At 36.5% G+C, this 16,098-nt stretch overlaps 1 protein-coding gene and 1 non-coding gene across 2 annotated transcripts; one reads left to right on the top strand and one right to left on the bottom strand.

Annotated features, from left to right (window-relative positions):
- Positions 1-10,330: 10,330 nt before the first annotated feature.
- On the bottom strand, positions 10,331-13,155 carry LOC144997721 (Tetratricopeptide repeat (TPR)-like superfamily protein). The gene has a single exon (XM_078957591.1). The coding sequence runs from the start codon at positions 13,083-13,085 to the stop codon at positions 10,482-10,484; it is 2,604 nt and encodes an 867-aa protein (XP_078813717.1). The 5' UTR covers positions 13,086-13,155; the 3' UTR covers positions 10,331-10,481.
- A 100-nt stretch (positions 13,156-13,255) lies between these two features.
- On the top strand, positions 13,256-13,328 carry TRNAK-UUU (transfer RNA lysine (anticodon UUU)). The gene has a single exon. It is a non-coding gene; the product is annotated as a tRNA-Lys (tRNA).
- Positions 13,329-16,098: the final 2,770 nt, after the last annotated feature.

Raw genomic sequence — 16,098 nt, 5'->3', positions numbered from 1 at the left:
TGATTTTATCATATCATCAATGTAAATCACGGAGATAGAGGAAACATTTGATACAGGTAAGTGTGTAAATAAGGACAATGTGATTTATGTCGTGATGATGTTTAAAAATGAGGCTTTATACTGATGGGAAGGGTAAAAGTAGTTAGGGTTTCGGATACAACCAATAGGTTGTCATGGGATGAGTTTTCAATAATCTTTAGAGAGATGTTTTTTTCCTCGAACGACGATCAAACAGTTGGAGGAAGAATTCTTGATACTAGAACAAGGAAATGTGACAGTAAGATAGTACAACAATAAGGATGAAATAATTTAATAGCAGTTGTAATATCTTCTTGATAAGGTTGTTATTTTACATAGTACATCACCATGGGGTGCACTGGTAGTGTTCGTCGCGAAAAAAAAAAGAAGGGACGATATAGATGTGTATGGATTATCAAGAGTCAAAGAAGGTGTAAGATCGTTACTAATTATGGAAGTTTAACGTTGTCACTTATTCACTAAGTCGAATCTAAGGAAGGAACCAAGTAAGATTTAGTTGATGAGGATTGATGTAACCTTCGATTTATTAGGTAGACTGAATAAGAGTCGGAAAGAATCCTTGGTAGAGGAGAAGTGGAAAGTTTTTTAGAATTGTTTGTCTAATATATGATGACACGTTTAATGGGGACATGGGTGTATGATAGTCGGGAACATAACAAGTTTGTTGAGACCGATGGAGATAGGATTTGAGATGTTACTCATTTCCTTGGATATTTAAATGCTTGAACATAATGGATGTGTTGTGCCAAGTGGGAAGGGAAGTGGACCATTAGTTCTTTCTCTGGATATCTAAAATGTTCCTTTAAATCGTGTCATTGGGTGAAATATACTTGATGAAAATTTGGTTAAGTTGTATGGTATGAAGTGTAACACTATTTTGGTATGATTTAAGAGAGAAACGAATGGTTGGACTCAAGCTTGTCCAACAAACTATGGTAAAAATTAGTAAATTATGGATAAGCGGAGGATGCACCGGAACAACCAAAAGGTTATGTGGTTAAACGTAGGATGTAACACCCAGTTTCCCAAGTGTGTTGATTTATGTTGCATTTCTTTATTTATGTAGGGTGACTCGACGAGTTGGTGCTTATACTCATCGATTCTGGTCGCGACTGGATGACGTGGTTAATGAGGGGACTCGACGACTCAGGGGAGCGACTCGCCAAGTCAAAGTTGATGAAAGAAACCCTAATTTCTCAAGTTTGGGACCTATTTAAAGGCCCTTATGGCCTTCATTTGCAGCTACCAGTCCATAGAGAGAAACCCTAGAGTGATTGAGCATTTTGAGAGAGAAAGAAAGCCATTCTTGACCTTTGTGGTGTTGTTTAGCAAGAAGAAGGAGGTCCTAACTACGAGGAAGCAAAGGAGGTTGCTATTCTGTGGATTTTAAGCTAAGATCATCGCATTTAAGGTATTAATTCGGCTCATCTTCTGTTTTATGAAGTATATTTGGATTTAGGGTTTCTTGTGGCCTTTGTTAGGTTGATTTGATGTCCAAATAGTCCCTTTCTGGTGATGAGGCTTTGGATCTGGATCCATAGAGGTCCAGAGAGCCTCACTCATCAAGCTTTTTGGAGAGCAATGGAGGTTATGACCTTGGGTTGTGGTATTTGGGGCTAAATCATCATATATGATCATATAGATGTTGCATGTACATCAAGATAGCGACTTTACGTGATTGTTGAGCTTGGAAAGGTTAGATCTAAGGATTAGAGGAATAGATCTGACCTCAGAAGGTTGTTTGAGATTGTGCATGAAACGAACTCACCGAGTCCATGAGCAGACTCGACGAGTCGGAGCGGCATGTCCCGTGACTCAGATCAGTGGATGACTCGCCGAGTTGGGTGAGTGACTCGGTGAATCAGAAAGGATTCAAAGGACTCGAGTTTACGTATGGACTCGCCGAGTCTATGCAAGACTCGACGATTCGGGTCAAAGGTTGACCGTTGACCAGCGTTGACCAGGGTTGACTAGTGTTGACTTAATAGTGTTAATCAAACTAAGTCGGGAAGGTATTAATTAGAGATGTACTTATCATATAGGAGGACGATACATCGGGGAATCGAGCTGGAGTGATTATCCGACATCAGCGGGGTGAGTCTTCTCACTATGCCATACCCGACGGGGTAACTAGGTGTGACCAGAAGGTCTTATGTGTATGATGTTTATCTGATGCTTGTTATATATGTGATACGGTATGATATGAGTATGATGATATGGACCGGAAGGTCAACAGAGTATGGGCCGGAAGGTCAACAGAGTTATGGGATGGAAATCCCCTGAGACACTTGGATTGGAAGATCCTATACAGTTATGGCCTAGAAAGGTGTATGTGTTGTATGTGGTATTTTGGGGAACTCACTAAGCATTTATGCTTACCGTTTGTGTACTATGTGTTTCAGGTACCAGTGATGATCGCGGGAAGGCGCCCGCATGATCCGTACACACTTGCAGATCACATGTTTTTGAGATCTTGGGATATGGATTTTGTATTGTGTTTTTGGTGAAAATAGTGGATATATGATTTTGGGATGATTTGGAAATTAAATGTTTTATTAAAATTAAATGAAAAATTGTTTGAAATTTAATGTTGTTACAAATTGGTATCAGAGACTTGGTTTGAGGGATTCAGATTCACCTTTGCGTGTATTTGAACTTAAACTGAGGATTTGAGAAAGATTTTCATAAAATAAACAATTTTTCTAAAGAGTAAAAGAATTTGGAAGATGCGCAAGGAAACAGTGTGTACGATTAGCCAGTGCCTGAACGGTGATTTCCCAAATTACCCTTACATTATGTGTTATGATATATATATATATATATATATATATATATATATATATATATATATATATATATATTGAAATGTATTATGCATGCTAGAGTAGGCTATGTATTCATATTAGGACTAGAGTGGCCTGATTTGTGATGCCTTGCCTAGGAAGATTTCTGCTGCCATGGGACACTTTAGAAGGAGTAGGTAGCAGTGAGGTGCTATGAGAGTCTACCGAAGGGTAGTTTATGTGTGGAAAGGGATAGAGTATTTGTGAATTGGGATCCTTGGAGGATGACTTGGGATGAATACTGGTGTGGTGTGGAAGGTAGTATTCGGCCCATACTACTGGAAACATCGGATCAGTGTGCAGTCTAAGTAGGAATCCTTAGGGTACTAGGAATCAAGAAGGGTTGGATTATCGAGTGCGAGTATACTCGAGCAAGTCCCTGATATTTTTTTATGTTGTATTTCAGAGACATCATGGTTGGGACGCGCCACAGACCAGAGACCAGCGAGGGAGGTGTGAGCGATGAGGAGCTCGGCCAGATGATTCATGAGAAGATGGTTGCTGTCGTCCGAGCTGAGATTCCAGAGATGTTCGGGTCTACTAAGACCACACTGATTGAGACCTTTGATGAGTGGTACGCTGCTCTTACTAATGCTGCTATTGCGGCAGCCACTGCAGTTGTCGTTGCCGCCAGGCCACAAGGGGTAACTCATTGTTGTACTGGGAGTTCAGCAACACGAAGCCACCAGAGTTTGACGGGACGCAGGACCCGATTGCTGCGATGATATGGATATCTGATATTGAGGAATGCTTCTACACCTATTCGTGTCCAGAGCATCTGAGGGTTCGGTTTGCACTGAACTAGCTTCACTTGGGAGCAAAGGACTGGTGGAAGTTTCTGACTGCGCATCTCAGTTCTGCGGAGATTTCAGTGGTGACCTGGGAGAGGTTCACCACCATGTTCAGAGACGAGTATGTTCCCTCAGTGGAAAGGGAACAGTTGGCTCAGGAGTTCTTGACCCTCAAGCAGGGTACTGAGTCAATTACTATGATTACCGGGATGTTTCATGAGAGGGCGATGTTTTGCCCTGAGCACGTGTCAACCGAGAAGGCACGCATGAGCTGATATCTGAGTGTTCTGAGGAGAGACATTCGTGAGTTCGCAGCGAGCTCATCATACCGGATATTTGCTGAGCTCCAGGAAAATATCCGGAAAAGGGAGATTGAGCTAGAGACTAGGGCTAGGGAGGAGGCCGAGTCTCAGAGCAGGGATCGCCGACCGGCACAGTCTCAGCCGGCGGACAAGCAGGGAAATCCTGCCGATTCGAGATCTGGGGGACAGAAGGGCCGCACTTGCGTAAAGTGCGGCAAGGGTCATGATGGGGTTTGTAGATCTGGTGCTTGCTACAAATGTGGCAAGGAGGGGCATATCGCCAAGGATTGCCCCAAGGGGTTCATGGTTTGCTTTCATTGCAACCAGACCGGACATCGGAAAGCCGAGTGTCCGCAGTTAAGGGGGACAGCATAGGGGACGCCGCAGGGATCTGCCCCTGCTGCTACGCCGCAGGGATTTGAAGTTTCTATTATTTCTAAATTGAAATATAAACTACACAAATAGTACTTGTTATTTTGAATTTGCTAGTTAATGTTATCGTTTGTATTATTTGTTTATTTTTTATAATTACTTTTGGTATTTTAAAGGTTTATTTGTTTGGACATTTGAGTATTACTTTAAGGGTAAAACCTTTCTAATACGGAAATGACGCCGTAAAATAGGAAGATGAAATATTTTTACAAAGATTGTTATGAACGTTTTAATTAATGTAATTGAATGGTTATTAATTGGCCGAATGAGACACGTAGATAGTTGAACCAAAATGAACACGTAAGATATCTTTTCTAGGAGGGTTGTCTTAGAAATTTTGTTGGTGGAATATAGGGTGCAGGTTAGCAACAAAGCTTCTGATAGGATTTGTCGGTTACAAGGTGAGTTTTTCGTGTTCTGTGGTTGCTCGCACATAAATGTTTAACATGTGGTTTATATGCGGTTTTTCAATTATTTATTCATAGTATATTTTATGACAAGTATGGTTGTGTGCAAATGTTGTTTTAAATTGTTTACCTATTGTGCGTTTTTTTAATGGGTAACATGTTTAGTGGGAACGGGTAGGGTGTTTAATCGCCGTGAGCATGACGGATGTGTGTGATCGGCAGGGATGGGAATTAAGAGTCATACTCATTTCCTTGGATATTTAAAATACTTGAGTACAATGGATGATAAGTTGTCTCAATGAGAAGGGAAATGAATCTTTGGTTCTTTCTCTGGATAATTAATCGTTCTCCTAAATTATGTTATCGGATGATATGTTTTGTTGTATGATTTATTGAGTATATATAATAAAACCATATGTTTTTGTAAGTGATGGACATGTATGTGCAATACGAACTCACTAGGTCCTAGGCTTACCCATTTAGAAACTTTAAATGTGCACAACCTAGGAAACTATTTAGCTAGTGGCAGACAAAAGGACAAGGAGGAGGATAAATTAAGAAGGCAACAAAGGAATTTCGCAAAGACGTAACACCCGAAGCTCTTCGATTGAAGACTTTATTGTATTTTATATTGCTTCCGCTGTAGTTTAGTCTATAAGTAAGTTCCGAATTGATCTTGGGATATGTTAGAACGATTATTTGTTATATATATATATATATATATATATATATATATATATATATATATATATATATATATATATATATGAAAATTGGTGTGTTACAAGTTGTTATCATAGCGTTGTTTCAGTAGATTAGGTGTTTCCGTAAACACTTAAGCTTGGACGGAAGGATCGAGAGGTAACCTAAAACCTAATTTAGAACATATCTTACTAGTAGGCATCATGTCCTCAAGGATATTAGGGAGGCTTAGTAAGGTAACACTAGAGCGGGAAGACATTCCAATTTAGAATTGATGTTTCTGCACCCGAAGAAGTACTAGAGACTCCCATAAACCCTACTTCAAGTTGTTGGCGCGGTTAGGGTTGAGGTAGAGGTAGGTGTAGGGGAAGAGGTCTAGGAGTCATCATATCATTGGTATGAGCACAATTGGTGAAACTGAGCTCCAACTCCAATCGAGGTCGTGGTTAGGGTCACGATTGCGCACAAGTTCATGCAACAAATATGGTTACTCAAGAATAATTAATTTACGAGATTGCTCAGGATATGCAAGCTACATTGTCAAATGTAAATGTTCAGGACCAAGATGCACTATAGAATGTAAACTGTGGCAACATGATTGATGAAAAGCAAGGCTATGGATATTGTATGTCACTTTCAGTTTCTGACCCTAGTATTGCATTATGATCAAGGCAAGATGTAAACAAAAAATGATGAGGTAATTGTTACAAGATGTTCATGACTTGTAAAACATGAACGTGTTGCAAGCACGTTGATTTTATCATATCATCAATGTAAATCACGGAGATAGAGGAAACATTTGATACAGGTAAGTGTGTAAATAAGGACAATGTGATTTATGTCGTGATGATGTTTAAAAATGAGGCTTTATACTGATGGGAAGGGTAAAAGTAGTTAGGGTTTCGGATACAACCAATAGGTTGTCATGGGATGAGTTTTCAATAATCTTTAGAGAGATGTTTTTTTCCTCGAACGACGATCAAACAGTTGGAGGAAGAATTCTTGATACTAGAACAAGGAAATGTGACAGTTAGATAGTACAACAATAAGGATGAAATAATTTAATAGCAGTTGTAATATCTTCTTGATAAGGTTGTTATTTTACATAGTACATCACCATGGGGTGCACTGGTAGTGTTCGTCGCGAAAAAAAAAAGAAGGGACGATATAGATGTGTATGGATTATCAAGAGTCAAAGAAGGTGTAAGATCGTTACTAATTATGGAAGTTTAACGTTGTCACTTATTCACTAAGTCGAATCTAAGGAAGGAACCAAGTAAGATTTAGTTGATGAGGATTGATGTAACCTTCGATTTATTAGGTAGACTGAATAAGAGTCGGAAAGAATCCTTGGTAGAGGAGAAGTGGAAAGTTTTTTAGAATTGTTTGTCTAATATATGATGACACGTTTAATGGGGACATGGGTGTATGATAGTCGGGAACATAACAAGTTTGTTGAGACCGATGGAGATAGGATTTGAGATGTTACTCATTTCCTTGGATATTTAAATGCTTGAACATAATGGATGTGTTGTGCCAAGTGGGAAGGGAAGTGGACCATTAGTTCTTTCTCTGGATATCTAAAATGTTCCTTTAAATCGTGTCATTGGGTGAAATATACTTGATGAAAATTTGGTTAAGTTGTATGGTATGAAGTGTAACACTATTTTGGTATGATTTAAGAGAGAAACGAATGGTTGGACTCAAGCTTGTCCAACAAACTATGGTAAAAATTAGTAAATTATGGATAAGCGGAGGATGCACCGGAACAACCAAAAGGTTATGTGGTTAAACGTAGGATGTAACACCCAGTTTCCCAAGTGTGTTGATTTATGTTGCATTTCTTTATTTATGTAGGGTGACTCGACGAGTTGGTGCTTATACTCATCGATTCTGGTCGCGACTGGATGACGTGGTTAATGAGGGGACTCGACGACTCAGGGGAGCGACTCGCCAAGTCAAAGTTGATGAAAGAAACCCTAATTTCTCAAGTTTGGGACCTATTTAAAGGCCCTTATGGCCTTCATTTGCAGCTACCAGTCCATAGAGAGAAACCCTAGAGTGATTGAGCATTTTGAGAGAGAAAGAAAGCCATTCTTGACCTTTGTGGTGTTGTTTAGCAAGAAGAAGGAGGTCCTAACTCACTAGGCCCTAGGCTTGCCCATTTAGAAACTTTAAATGTGCGCAACCCAGGAAATTATTTAGCTAGTGGCAGACAAAAGGACAAGGAGGAGGATAAATTAAGAAGGAAACAAAGGAATTTCGCAAAGACGTAACACCCGAAGCTCTTCGATTGATGATTTTATTTTATTTTATCTTGCTTCCGCTGTAGTTTAGTCTATAAGTAAGTTCAGAATTGATCTTGGGATATGTTAGAACGATTATTTGTTATATAATCTATATTTGAAAATTTGGGTGTTCCATGAACTGAGGGCACCCACACAAGCAGGTTCACAAAGGATTTTTTTCATTTTATTTTTTAATACTTTTTTTCCTAACGAGCTGCTCGCAAAATTCCCCCCATGGGGGTAGTCTAACGACATATCAATTTAAGTACCAAAAGTGATATCATTCCATAATAACGACATGTCAATTTAAGTAGCCGCAGGTGCGGGATTTCATAGTTGGGGTGTCACGGAAAGGTCAGGGGTTACACTATAGTAGAAAAATAAAATTTTCAAAATTTTCAAAAATTTTACACTGCATCCGAAGAAAGCAAAGATTACACGGGCAACCGTGTGCCCTATAGTGTGTCCGCCGCTTAATTTAAGTACCAAAATAAATACCATCTTCATACCAAAAATATTATAATTCCATACAAAGTCTTACGAGAATGAGTTTCGTGATCCCAAATGCATCCTCTGGTTTTAAAAAATTAAAATAAATATATATATATATATATATATATATATATATATATATATATATATATATATATATATATATTAGCAGCGACATGTATTATTAGCAGTGATTTGTCCCCGCTATTACCTTTACCAACGACTCATAGTGGCTTTAGCGACGTTTTTTGTCGTTGCTAATGGTCGTTTTTTTTGTAGTGATGATGACGTTTTGTATGAAAAGATCGAGACGCCGAAAAACGTGATGGCTTGAAGGATAACCTAAGAAAATGCATGGAGTGGATCTATGAGTGAGTTTTGAGGGGTGGATGTGTATGGGTAGTTGGTGGTCATGACTAGGGCTGTAAACGAACCAAACGAACACGAACAAGGTCTTGTTTATGTTCGTTCGTTTAAGTTAGCCGAACAACAAACGAACACGAACGGATAAACGAACGAGATTTTCTTGTTCATGTTCAGTCGTTTAACAAATTACTTTGTTTATGTTCGTTCATTTATGTTCGTGAACATGCTAAACGAACAAAGATTTAAAAAAAAAAAAAAAAAAAAAAAAAAAAAACAATTAAACATATATGAACATAAACGAACATATAATATAGCAATATAATAAAAAATAATTGAATATAGATGAATATAAATAAACTTAAACGAACGAACATCAACGAACGTTCACGAACATAAATGAACGAACGAGACCATTGTTCATGTTCGTTCATTTAACTAAACGAACGATAATTTTTGTTCATGTTCGTTAATTTATTAAATAAACGAACATAAACGAACTTCCCGCCAAACAGTTCACGAACGGTTCGCCGAACGTTCAGTTCGTTTACAGTCCCAGTCATGACTTATGGGAGATGAAAGAAATGCATTAAAATGCGGCATCTAGTCAAATATCTATAAATATGCACTATTCAATGATGTAATATGCGTCCAAACTCATGTGGACAACATGGGTCAGATGAGTCAATAATTCAAAGATATGTTATGCATCAAAGTCAGATCATGTAATATGTCTCAAGGGGGTAAAATTATGTACATCTATTAGATATTGTCCACTATGCGTCAAATGAGTCAATAATTCAAAGACATGTTACGCATCAAAGTCAGATCATGTAATGTCTCAAGGGGTGCAAATTTTATGTACATCTATTAGATACGCTCAAATGAACCAAGTTTCAGCAAATAACATTAACTCAACTCCAAGATGGGTATTCAAAAACTAGATTATAATTTAACATAAAGTTAATATCAGACAAAAAAACTCACTAAATTTTAACATTCTTAACATAGTTTGTAAATTGTATGCATATCATTTTAGCACATATAGGCTTTTAATTTATATTCTTTAAAAGAATTATGAATGTAATTTTTTTTTAAATGAGTTTTGTCATCCCTAGATGTATATTGTCATTTTATTGCAATCTTGATATATGGACCATATCCTCTATATATTCTCAATTTTAATGGAATGAGAATCGGAGTGAGAAATAAATCAAATCTCAGTAGTTACTCAATAACTAAAATAGACTGTAGCAAAATAAATGCATGTAGCAACTTTAATTTTTCTGAAAATAACCCTAAAAGTGGGCCATCCCTAATTTTGTATGCCGATTTTTGTTGGAAGCTATAATCAGAACATTAACAAAAACGTAAAGTGGCTATTAATAACCATTACATAACAACCTATCCAGATATCCGAAAACCAAATCAACTAAACTAGATCCCTTGTAATGCAATCAAGTGGAACTCATGAATGCATGTGTGGTTGTCTATAACCTAATTTATAAATTCAAGATTTGATTTATATAAAACTTTATACAACGATATTTTCTAGTAGTTAACAAGAAAAGCATTTAACACGTTACAAATATTGAGATGAAGATATTTTCAAATTTTCCTTATGCAACAGAAATATCTTTAGTGAAAACAGAATAACTAAAAATAAAAAGTCAAAAGATAGAAAATAGGTCGTAACTTTTTACAATTTTGTTCTCATTTTTTTTTACTTGAAACATCATTTATCCATACAACACTTTATCCAGACAGCTCAACAGACGAAATATGATCTAATTTCTGAACTAATAACGCGAGTAAATCATAATTAATCACTAATATCACGATAAACCATACCAAAAACCAAATCAATTGTCACCCGCCATGCCTCCAAACCACTTTGATAATCATTTTTCCGCATACTTTCAAGCTTCAAAATCGCGTTTTTCGGGACCCCACGTTTCATGAGAACAACTCCAAGATATTTAAAACTCGAATCATTCGGGTCAACACCCGATTCAATCATCTCCTTAAAAATCATCACCGCTTCCTTAAACCTACCATCCAAAGCATACAATCCAAGAACATGATTATAACTCAACAAATCATTCAAAAACCCTAATTCCCTCATCTTTTTAGCAATCTCAAACGCCTCCTCAAAATTCCCGATCTTCTTATACATACACAACATCATCGCGTACGAAAACTCATTCGCGTTCCCGTTTTTTCGTAACTTCTCGAAAATTTCCTCCGCCGGTTTCACCATCGACCGTTCCGTGTACAAATCGATCATACAATTCGATGTATAAACATCTAAATCCGAGGAAAGCAGAAGCAACGTGTAATACGCTTCTTCTGCTTCCCTTAAACACCCGACTTTCGTATACAGTTTAATCAAAGAATTACAAATAACCGAATTCATCTGCAAACCGCGTTTTTCCATCGCGGTCACGTACCGTAACGCCTCATCAACGTTTCCGATATCCGCGTACGCGTTTATCAAAACACCGTACACAACAACATCCGGTTCGATTTCCAATCGAATCATTTCATTATATACTTCGATAGCGGGCCCCACTTCGCCTAATTTCACGAATCCCGAGATCACCGCGCAATAGGGTACGCAGTCGGTTACGAATCCGGAATCGCGCATTTTTCTTAAGTAAAAAGCGGCAGTTTCCGGACGGTCATCGGCCGCCAACATTTGGATAACCGAATTATAACTGCAAATATCCGGTGTCACACCGTGCTCCTCCATACGATCGATTAACCGATAAACATCATCATATCTTTTGTTAACTCCGTATGTTTTAATCATAACATTATACTCGAGAACTTTAGGGTTTCTTTGTTCTCGACAACATTTGAAAACTTCCTCGGCTTCCGAAACATGGCCACGTGATCCGAAAGCATCGATAATCGCCGAGTAACAATCCGGAGTCATTTTCCCCGAAATATGAAACCGTTTGAACCATAACCATGCCTTTTTAAGCATCCCCACCTCTATATACATTCTAGTAATTGAAGATTGTGTGTATTCATCGATTTCAAGACCTCTTTCATCCATTTCCCTCATGAGTTTTTCGGCTTCATCGACCATTTGTCTTATGGAATAAGCATATAAAAGGGTACGATAACTCACAATATCGGGCAAAAGAGATGAATCTTTCATCTTTTTGAAATATTTGGTTGCTACAATGATGTTATCGTGCTTTGTATGCATTGAGATAAGGATGTTATAAGTTCTAGTATCGGGTAGGCATTGAAATTGTTCCATTTTTTGAATCAATGATTCAACTTTATCTAATTGGCCATGGTCACCGAACATATGAATCATTGAATTAAAGGTTATGGTATTTTGGAGAATACCTCTTTTGAGCATTTCATCGAACGTCTGGGATGCATCTTCAAGTCTTCCAGCTTTCCCATATATATCAATCAAAGTGTTGTATGTATACGAGCTTAAAGAAATAGTTTTCCCGGTTGACCATTTTTTGAAGAATTCTATCGCTTTTTCAAATTGTCCAGAGGTTTTGTACATTTGAAGAACGATTCCCATGGTGACTTCATCGGATTCTATTTCTTTCTTGTTCATTATATCTAAGAATTGCATTGCTTTTTCCCGAAACCCACCTTTACTGTAAACATCCATTAAAGTTCCGTATGTTGAATTGATGGGTAAAATTCTGTTTTTCTCCATTTCGTTCAGCAAGATTTCGAGTTCTTCCCATCTTTGAGCTTTGCCGAGGATTCTGATCATTATGTTGTAATGGATTACATTCAACTCGTAGCAGCCTTTCTTCTTGAACCAGTTGAAAATCTCCATAGCTCTTTGCCAAGATTTTTGCTCCTTTAAGATTATGGTTCTTTCTTTGTTGCTCAAACTCAGTTCCCATGGCATAAAGGCTTCGTCCAAATTGGTAACTCTTTCCAGAGTGTCTAACATAGCAGGAATACACCCTCCGTACCTTGCCCATTTCGCCGAACACTTGGTGTGCTCTTTCTTCACCACCCCATTCTCAGGCACGACTTTCGTCGAACAGTTGGTGTGCACCTTTTTCACCGCCTCATTCCCATTCACCAACTCCGTCGTACACTTGTTCTGCAACTTCTCCTTCTCTAGCGTATCCCTTCTTGACCATACTCTTCTCTTGACGACCTTATCCTTCTCAATTGTACCCTTTTTTTTCTCTGGGTTTTGAACTAAACCATCTGGGTTCGACTTTGGTTTACGAAAAACAGTTCTTTTGTCAAAATCTAATTGTTTTTGAGGTGGAATTTTGTGTTTCTTGATGAGTTGTTCAAATTCTCTTTCAGTACGGTGGCAAGGAAGAGGGAGTGAAACTCCGCCATTGATGTTGGAATTAGAGGTCTTGACTGGATGGAGAACTGGAATACAATTTGTATCTAAATGCTGAAGCTTGACAAACATTGATTTTTTGTTGAAAAAGGTTTTGGTGAATCAGTATCTGCATCTGCCGACTTCAATCCTTTGTTCATGAGAGATGTCAAAAACCTTAACATGAATCAAATCCAGCTCGCTAAATATAAAATTATTTTAAATTATTAATAACTATTCATTGTAAGTGTAAGTAACATCAAGCCGTTCTAGCTCAGTTGGTAGAGCGCGTGGCTTTTAACCACGTGGTCGTGGGTTCGAGTCCCACGGATGGCGTTTTTTTTTTCTTTTTTTGGTTTTGATTAAGAACTAGAAACATTACTGGCAAAAAATCTAGTGGAAAATAAATATACAAAGTCAAGTCAACCCTTTTTGAAAAGCTAAAGAACTAGAAACATGTTTTTCTTTCTCTTTTTTGGTTTTATTAAGAACTAGAAACATGTTTTTACTATTTGTTTATGTATCATAATAACTTATTCTTATAGTATTAAAAAAATGTTGAAGGGCAACGAAAAGATTCGTTAATAAAGACCGGCAAAAAAATCTAGTGGAAAATAAATATACAAAGTCAAGTCAACCCTTTTTGAAAAGATAAAGAATGGGCTTCTATTGTAAGCCAAACGAACACATCATATTTTTTTCAATTCTAATAGATATAATATGATATGAAAAATTGCATATTTCCTTGACTTAGAAGATGCAAAAAGAATCTCATTCCAATGTGTCCGAAGCATCTAAAAAACGTCAATGTGATTGCATAAAAAGTAGCTTGACATTCGAGGACCATATACCGCAATCTCCAAGCTCTCCCCAATCGAGGTTAAACGTAAATGTGTGTGATGCTTATTTTTCACATTAATTTGTAAAATTCTACTTATTATCAACTAGAACAACTACACAATTAGGCAAATAAACCTATTCGTTTGATAGTATAAAGATGGGAAGAGATAAGAGCAAGTACAACTACAATCCCTTAAAAATGTAATAATTCTTGTGATATTGTTTTGTCAACATGTAAATAGTACAATATGTGTGTTTCCTAGAGTTTTGTGAAACATGTATATGTAATAAGTATGTGCATGGACTAGCAATAGTTAGCTTGTTCTAGAGCTGGCAATTCTCGACACGACACGCGATACGATCCGCGATACGACACGAAATAAATGGGTTTGGGTTGAGTTTTTAACCCACCAACCCGTTTATTAAACGGGTCATATGTGGGTTTCTCAAAAAATAAACGGGTTGACCTGCCAACCCGTTTATATTCTTAATAAAAAAAATTATATTTTTAAATGTATTTATGTATCAAGTATTAATATTTAATAAGTATTATATAATATATACAATTTATTCATAGACCATTTGATTGTTTTGACATTATTACTCGTGGTGGATGGTCTAAGGTTATAAGTCGTAACCTATAAGGCTAAGTCTGTAACATGTTTCTATGACTATTTTTAATTTTCATTTGGATGTTTAAGACTTAAATATCTAAAATTTGGACCCGCGAACTCAAATCTGACCCATGAACCCACCAACTTGTGAACTCGTAAAAATAAATGGGTTGGTGGATCATATATGGGTTTATGTTCCAAACCCGTCAACCCGTGACCTGTATAGTTAAATGGGTCGTGTTTGGGTTGGCATATTTTGACCCGCCAACCCACCAACCCGCGACACGTCAACCCAAACACGACACGATTGCCAGGCCTAGCTTGTTCCACTTATGAAATAAAATAGAGTGAAATTTTATGAAAAAAGTTTACTCTCAAATTTATCTGTTGAAGTTTTAAACTTCTGAATAGCATATTATAATTATCACCCAAGGAATAGTTAGCTTGATCCACTTATGAAATAAAATAGAGTGAAATTTTATGAAAAAAGTTTACTCTCAAATTTATCTGTTGAAGTTTGAACTTCTGAATAGCAGATTATAATTATCACCCAAAAGGATCTGATGCATACCATCAAGATCATCTCAAGGCAAAATCAACCAAACATTCAATAACTATACGACCAGGTACTCTCTTAACAATTATTATAGATTAAAATTATATATTAACTACCATCATTTTAAATATAATTAAAATCTATTTTATTGTTATCATATTGTGTTAATCCTGTTTTGTTTCACATGTAGATAAGTGAACCTATTTTTTACTATATAGAGATGGTAAATATGAGTTATCGAACATTTGGGGAACGTGTCTGATTTAAGATTAAACATTTGGGGAATTTGGGGAACGTGTCTAATTTAAGATTAAAATATCTACTACTAATTAAAGTAAAAAGCATTATAAAGGATTTTTTTTTTTTTTTTGGGTGGGGTGGGGGGTTGTTTAAAGTTCAGAAAACTTCTTATCATCAACTTTTAAACAACTAGAAAGCAAACAATTATTTAAACTAAAAACGAAGCAGATAACGATTTTAAGACAATTTAAAGAGTACTTTTGTTTAGATTTGATTTGCATATTCCTTATGGTTGATTCGTTGATAGTGTAATAGAGTCAATTTCATCGTTTACCGATTCCTAATATGATTAGTATTGTGATCTAATTACTAATCCTTTGATTTAATAATATTATCAATTGTAGTGATCAATTGAACTAATATTCTTACAAATCAGTGTTCAGATCGAATTATGAAAGACTTGAATTCTAAATCGATATCAATGATAATGAATTCCAATTATCTACACATACGTATAATCTCACACATTAAAGTTACCAACTTTCTATTTAACCATAGGTTTTTGGTCAAAACCCTAGTCAAAAATTCTATAGTTCATAAAATCATATGATTCAAGCACATCAAGATAGATTGATCATTTAATCCTAATAATACCCAGAATATTGAAACTTTAACATATAAAGATCTTTATCAAGCAAATATAATAAATAAATCACTAGATTAGATCTGAAATCCTCAAAATCAATGCATAAGTTCAAGGTTCGCCTACTCTAAACGAAAGTAAATGGTTTTTACTCCAAAAAAAAAAAAAAAAAAAAAAAAAAAAAAAAAAAAAAAACAAGGTTCTGAAAAGCTT

This window comes from Lactuca saligna, chromosome 5 (genome assembly GCF_052625555.1).
Source record: "Lactuca saligna cultivar CGN05327 chromosome 5, ASM5262555v1, whole genome shotgun sequence".
In the NCBI taxonomy this organism is placed as follows: domain Eukaryota; kingdom Viridiplantae; phylum Streptophyta; class Magnoliopsida; order Asterales; family Asteraceae; genus Lactuca; species Lactuca saligna.
Note: the sequence above shows the minus strand (reverse complement) of the source record. Positions and strands in the feature narration are given on the sequence as shown.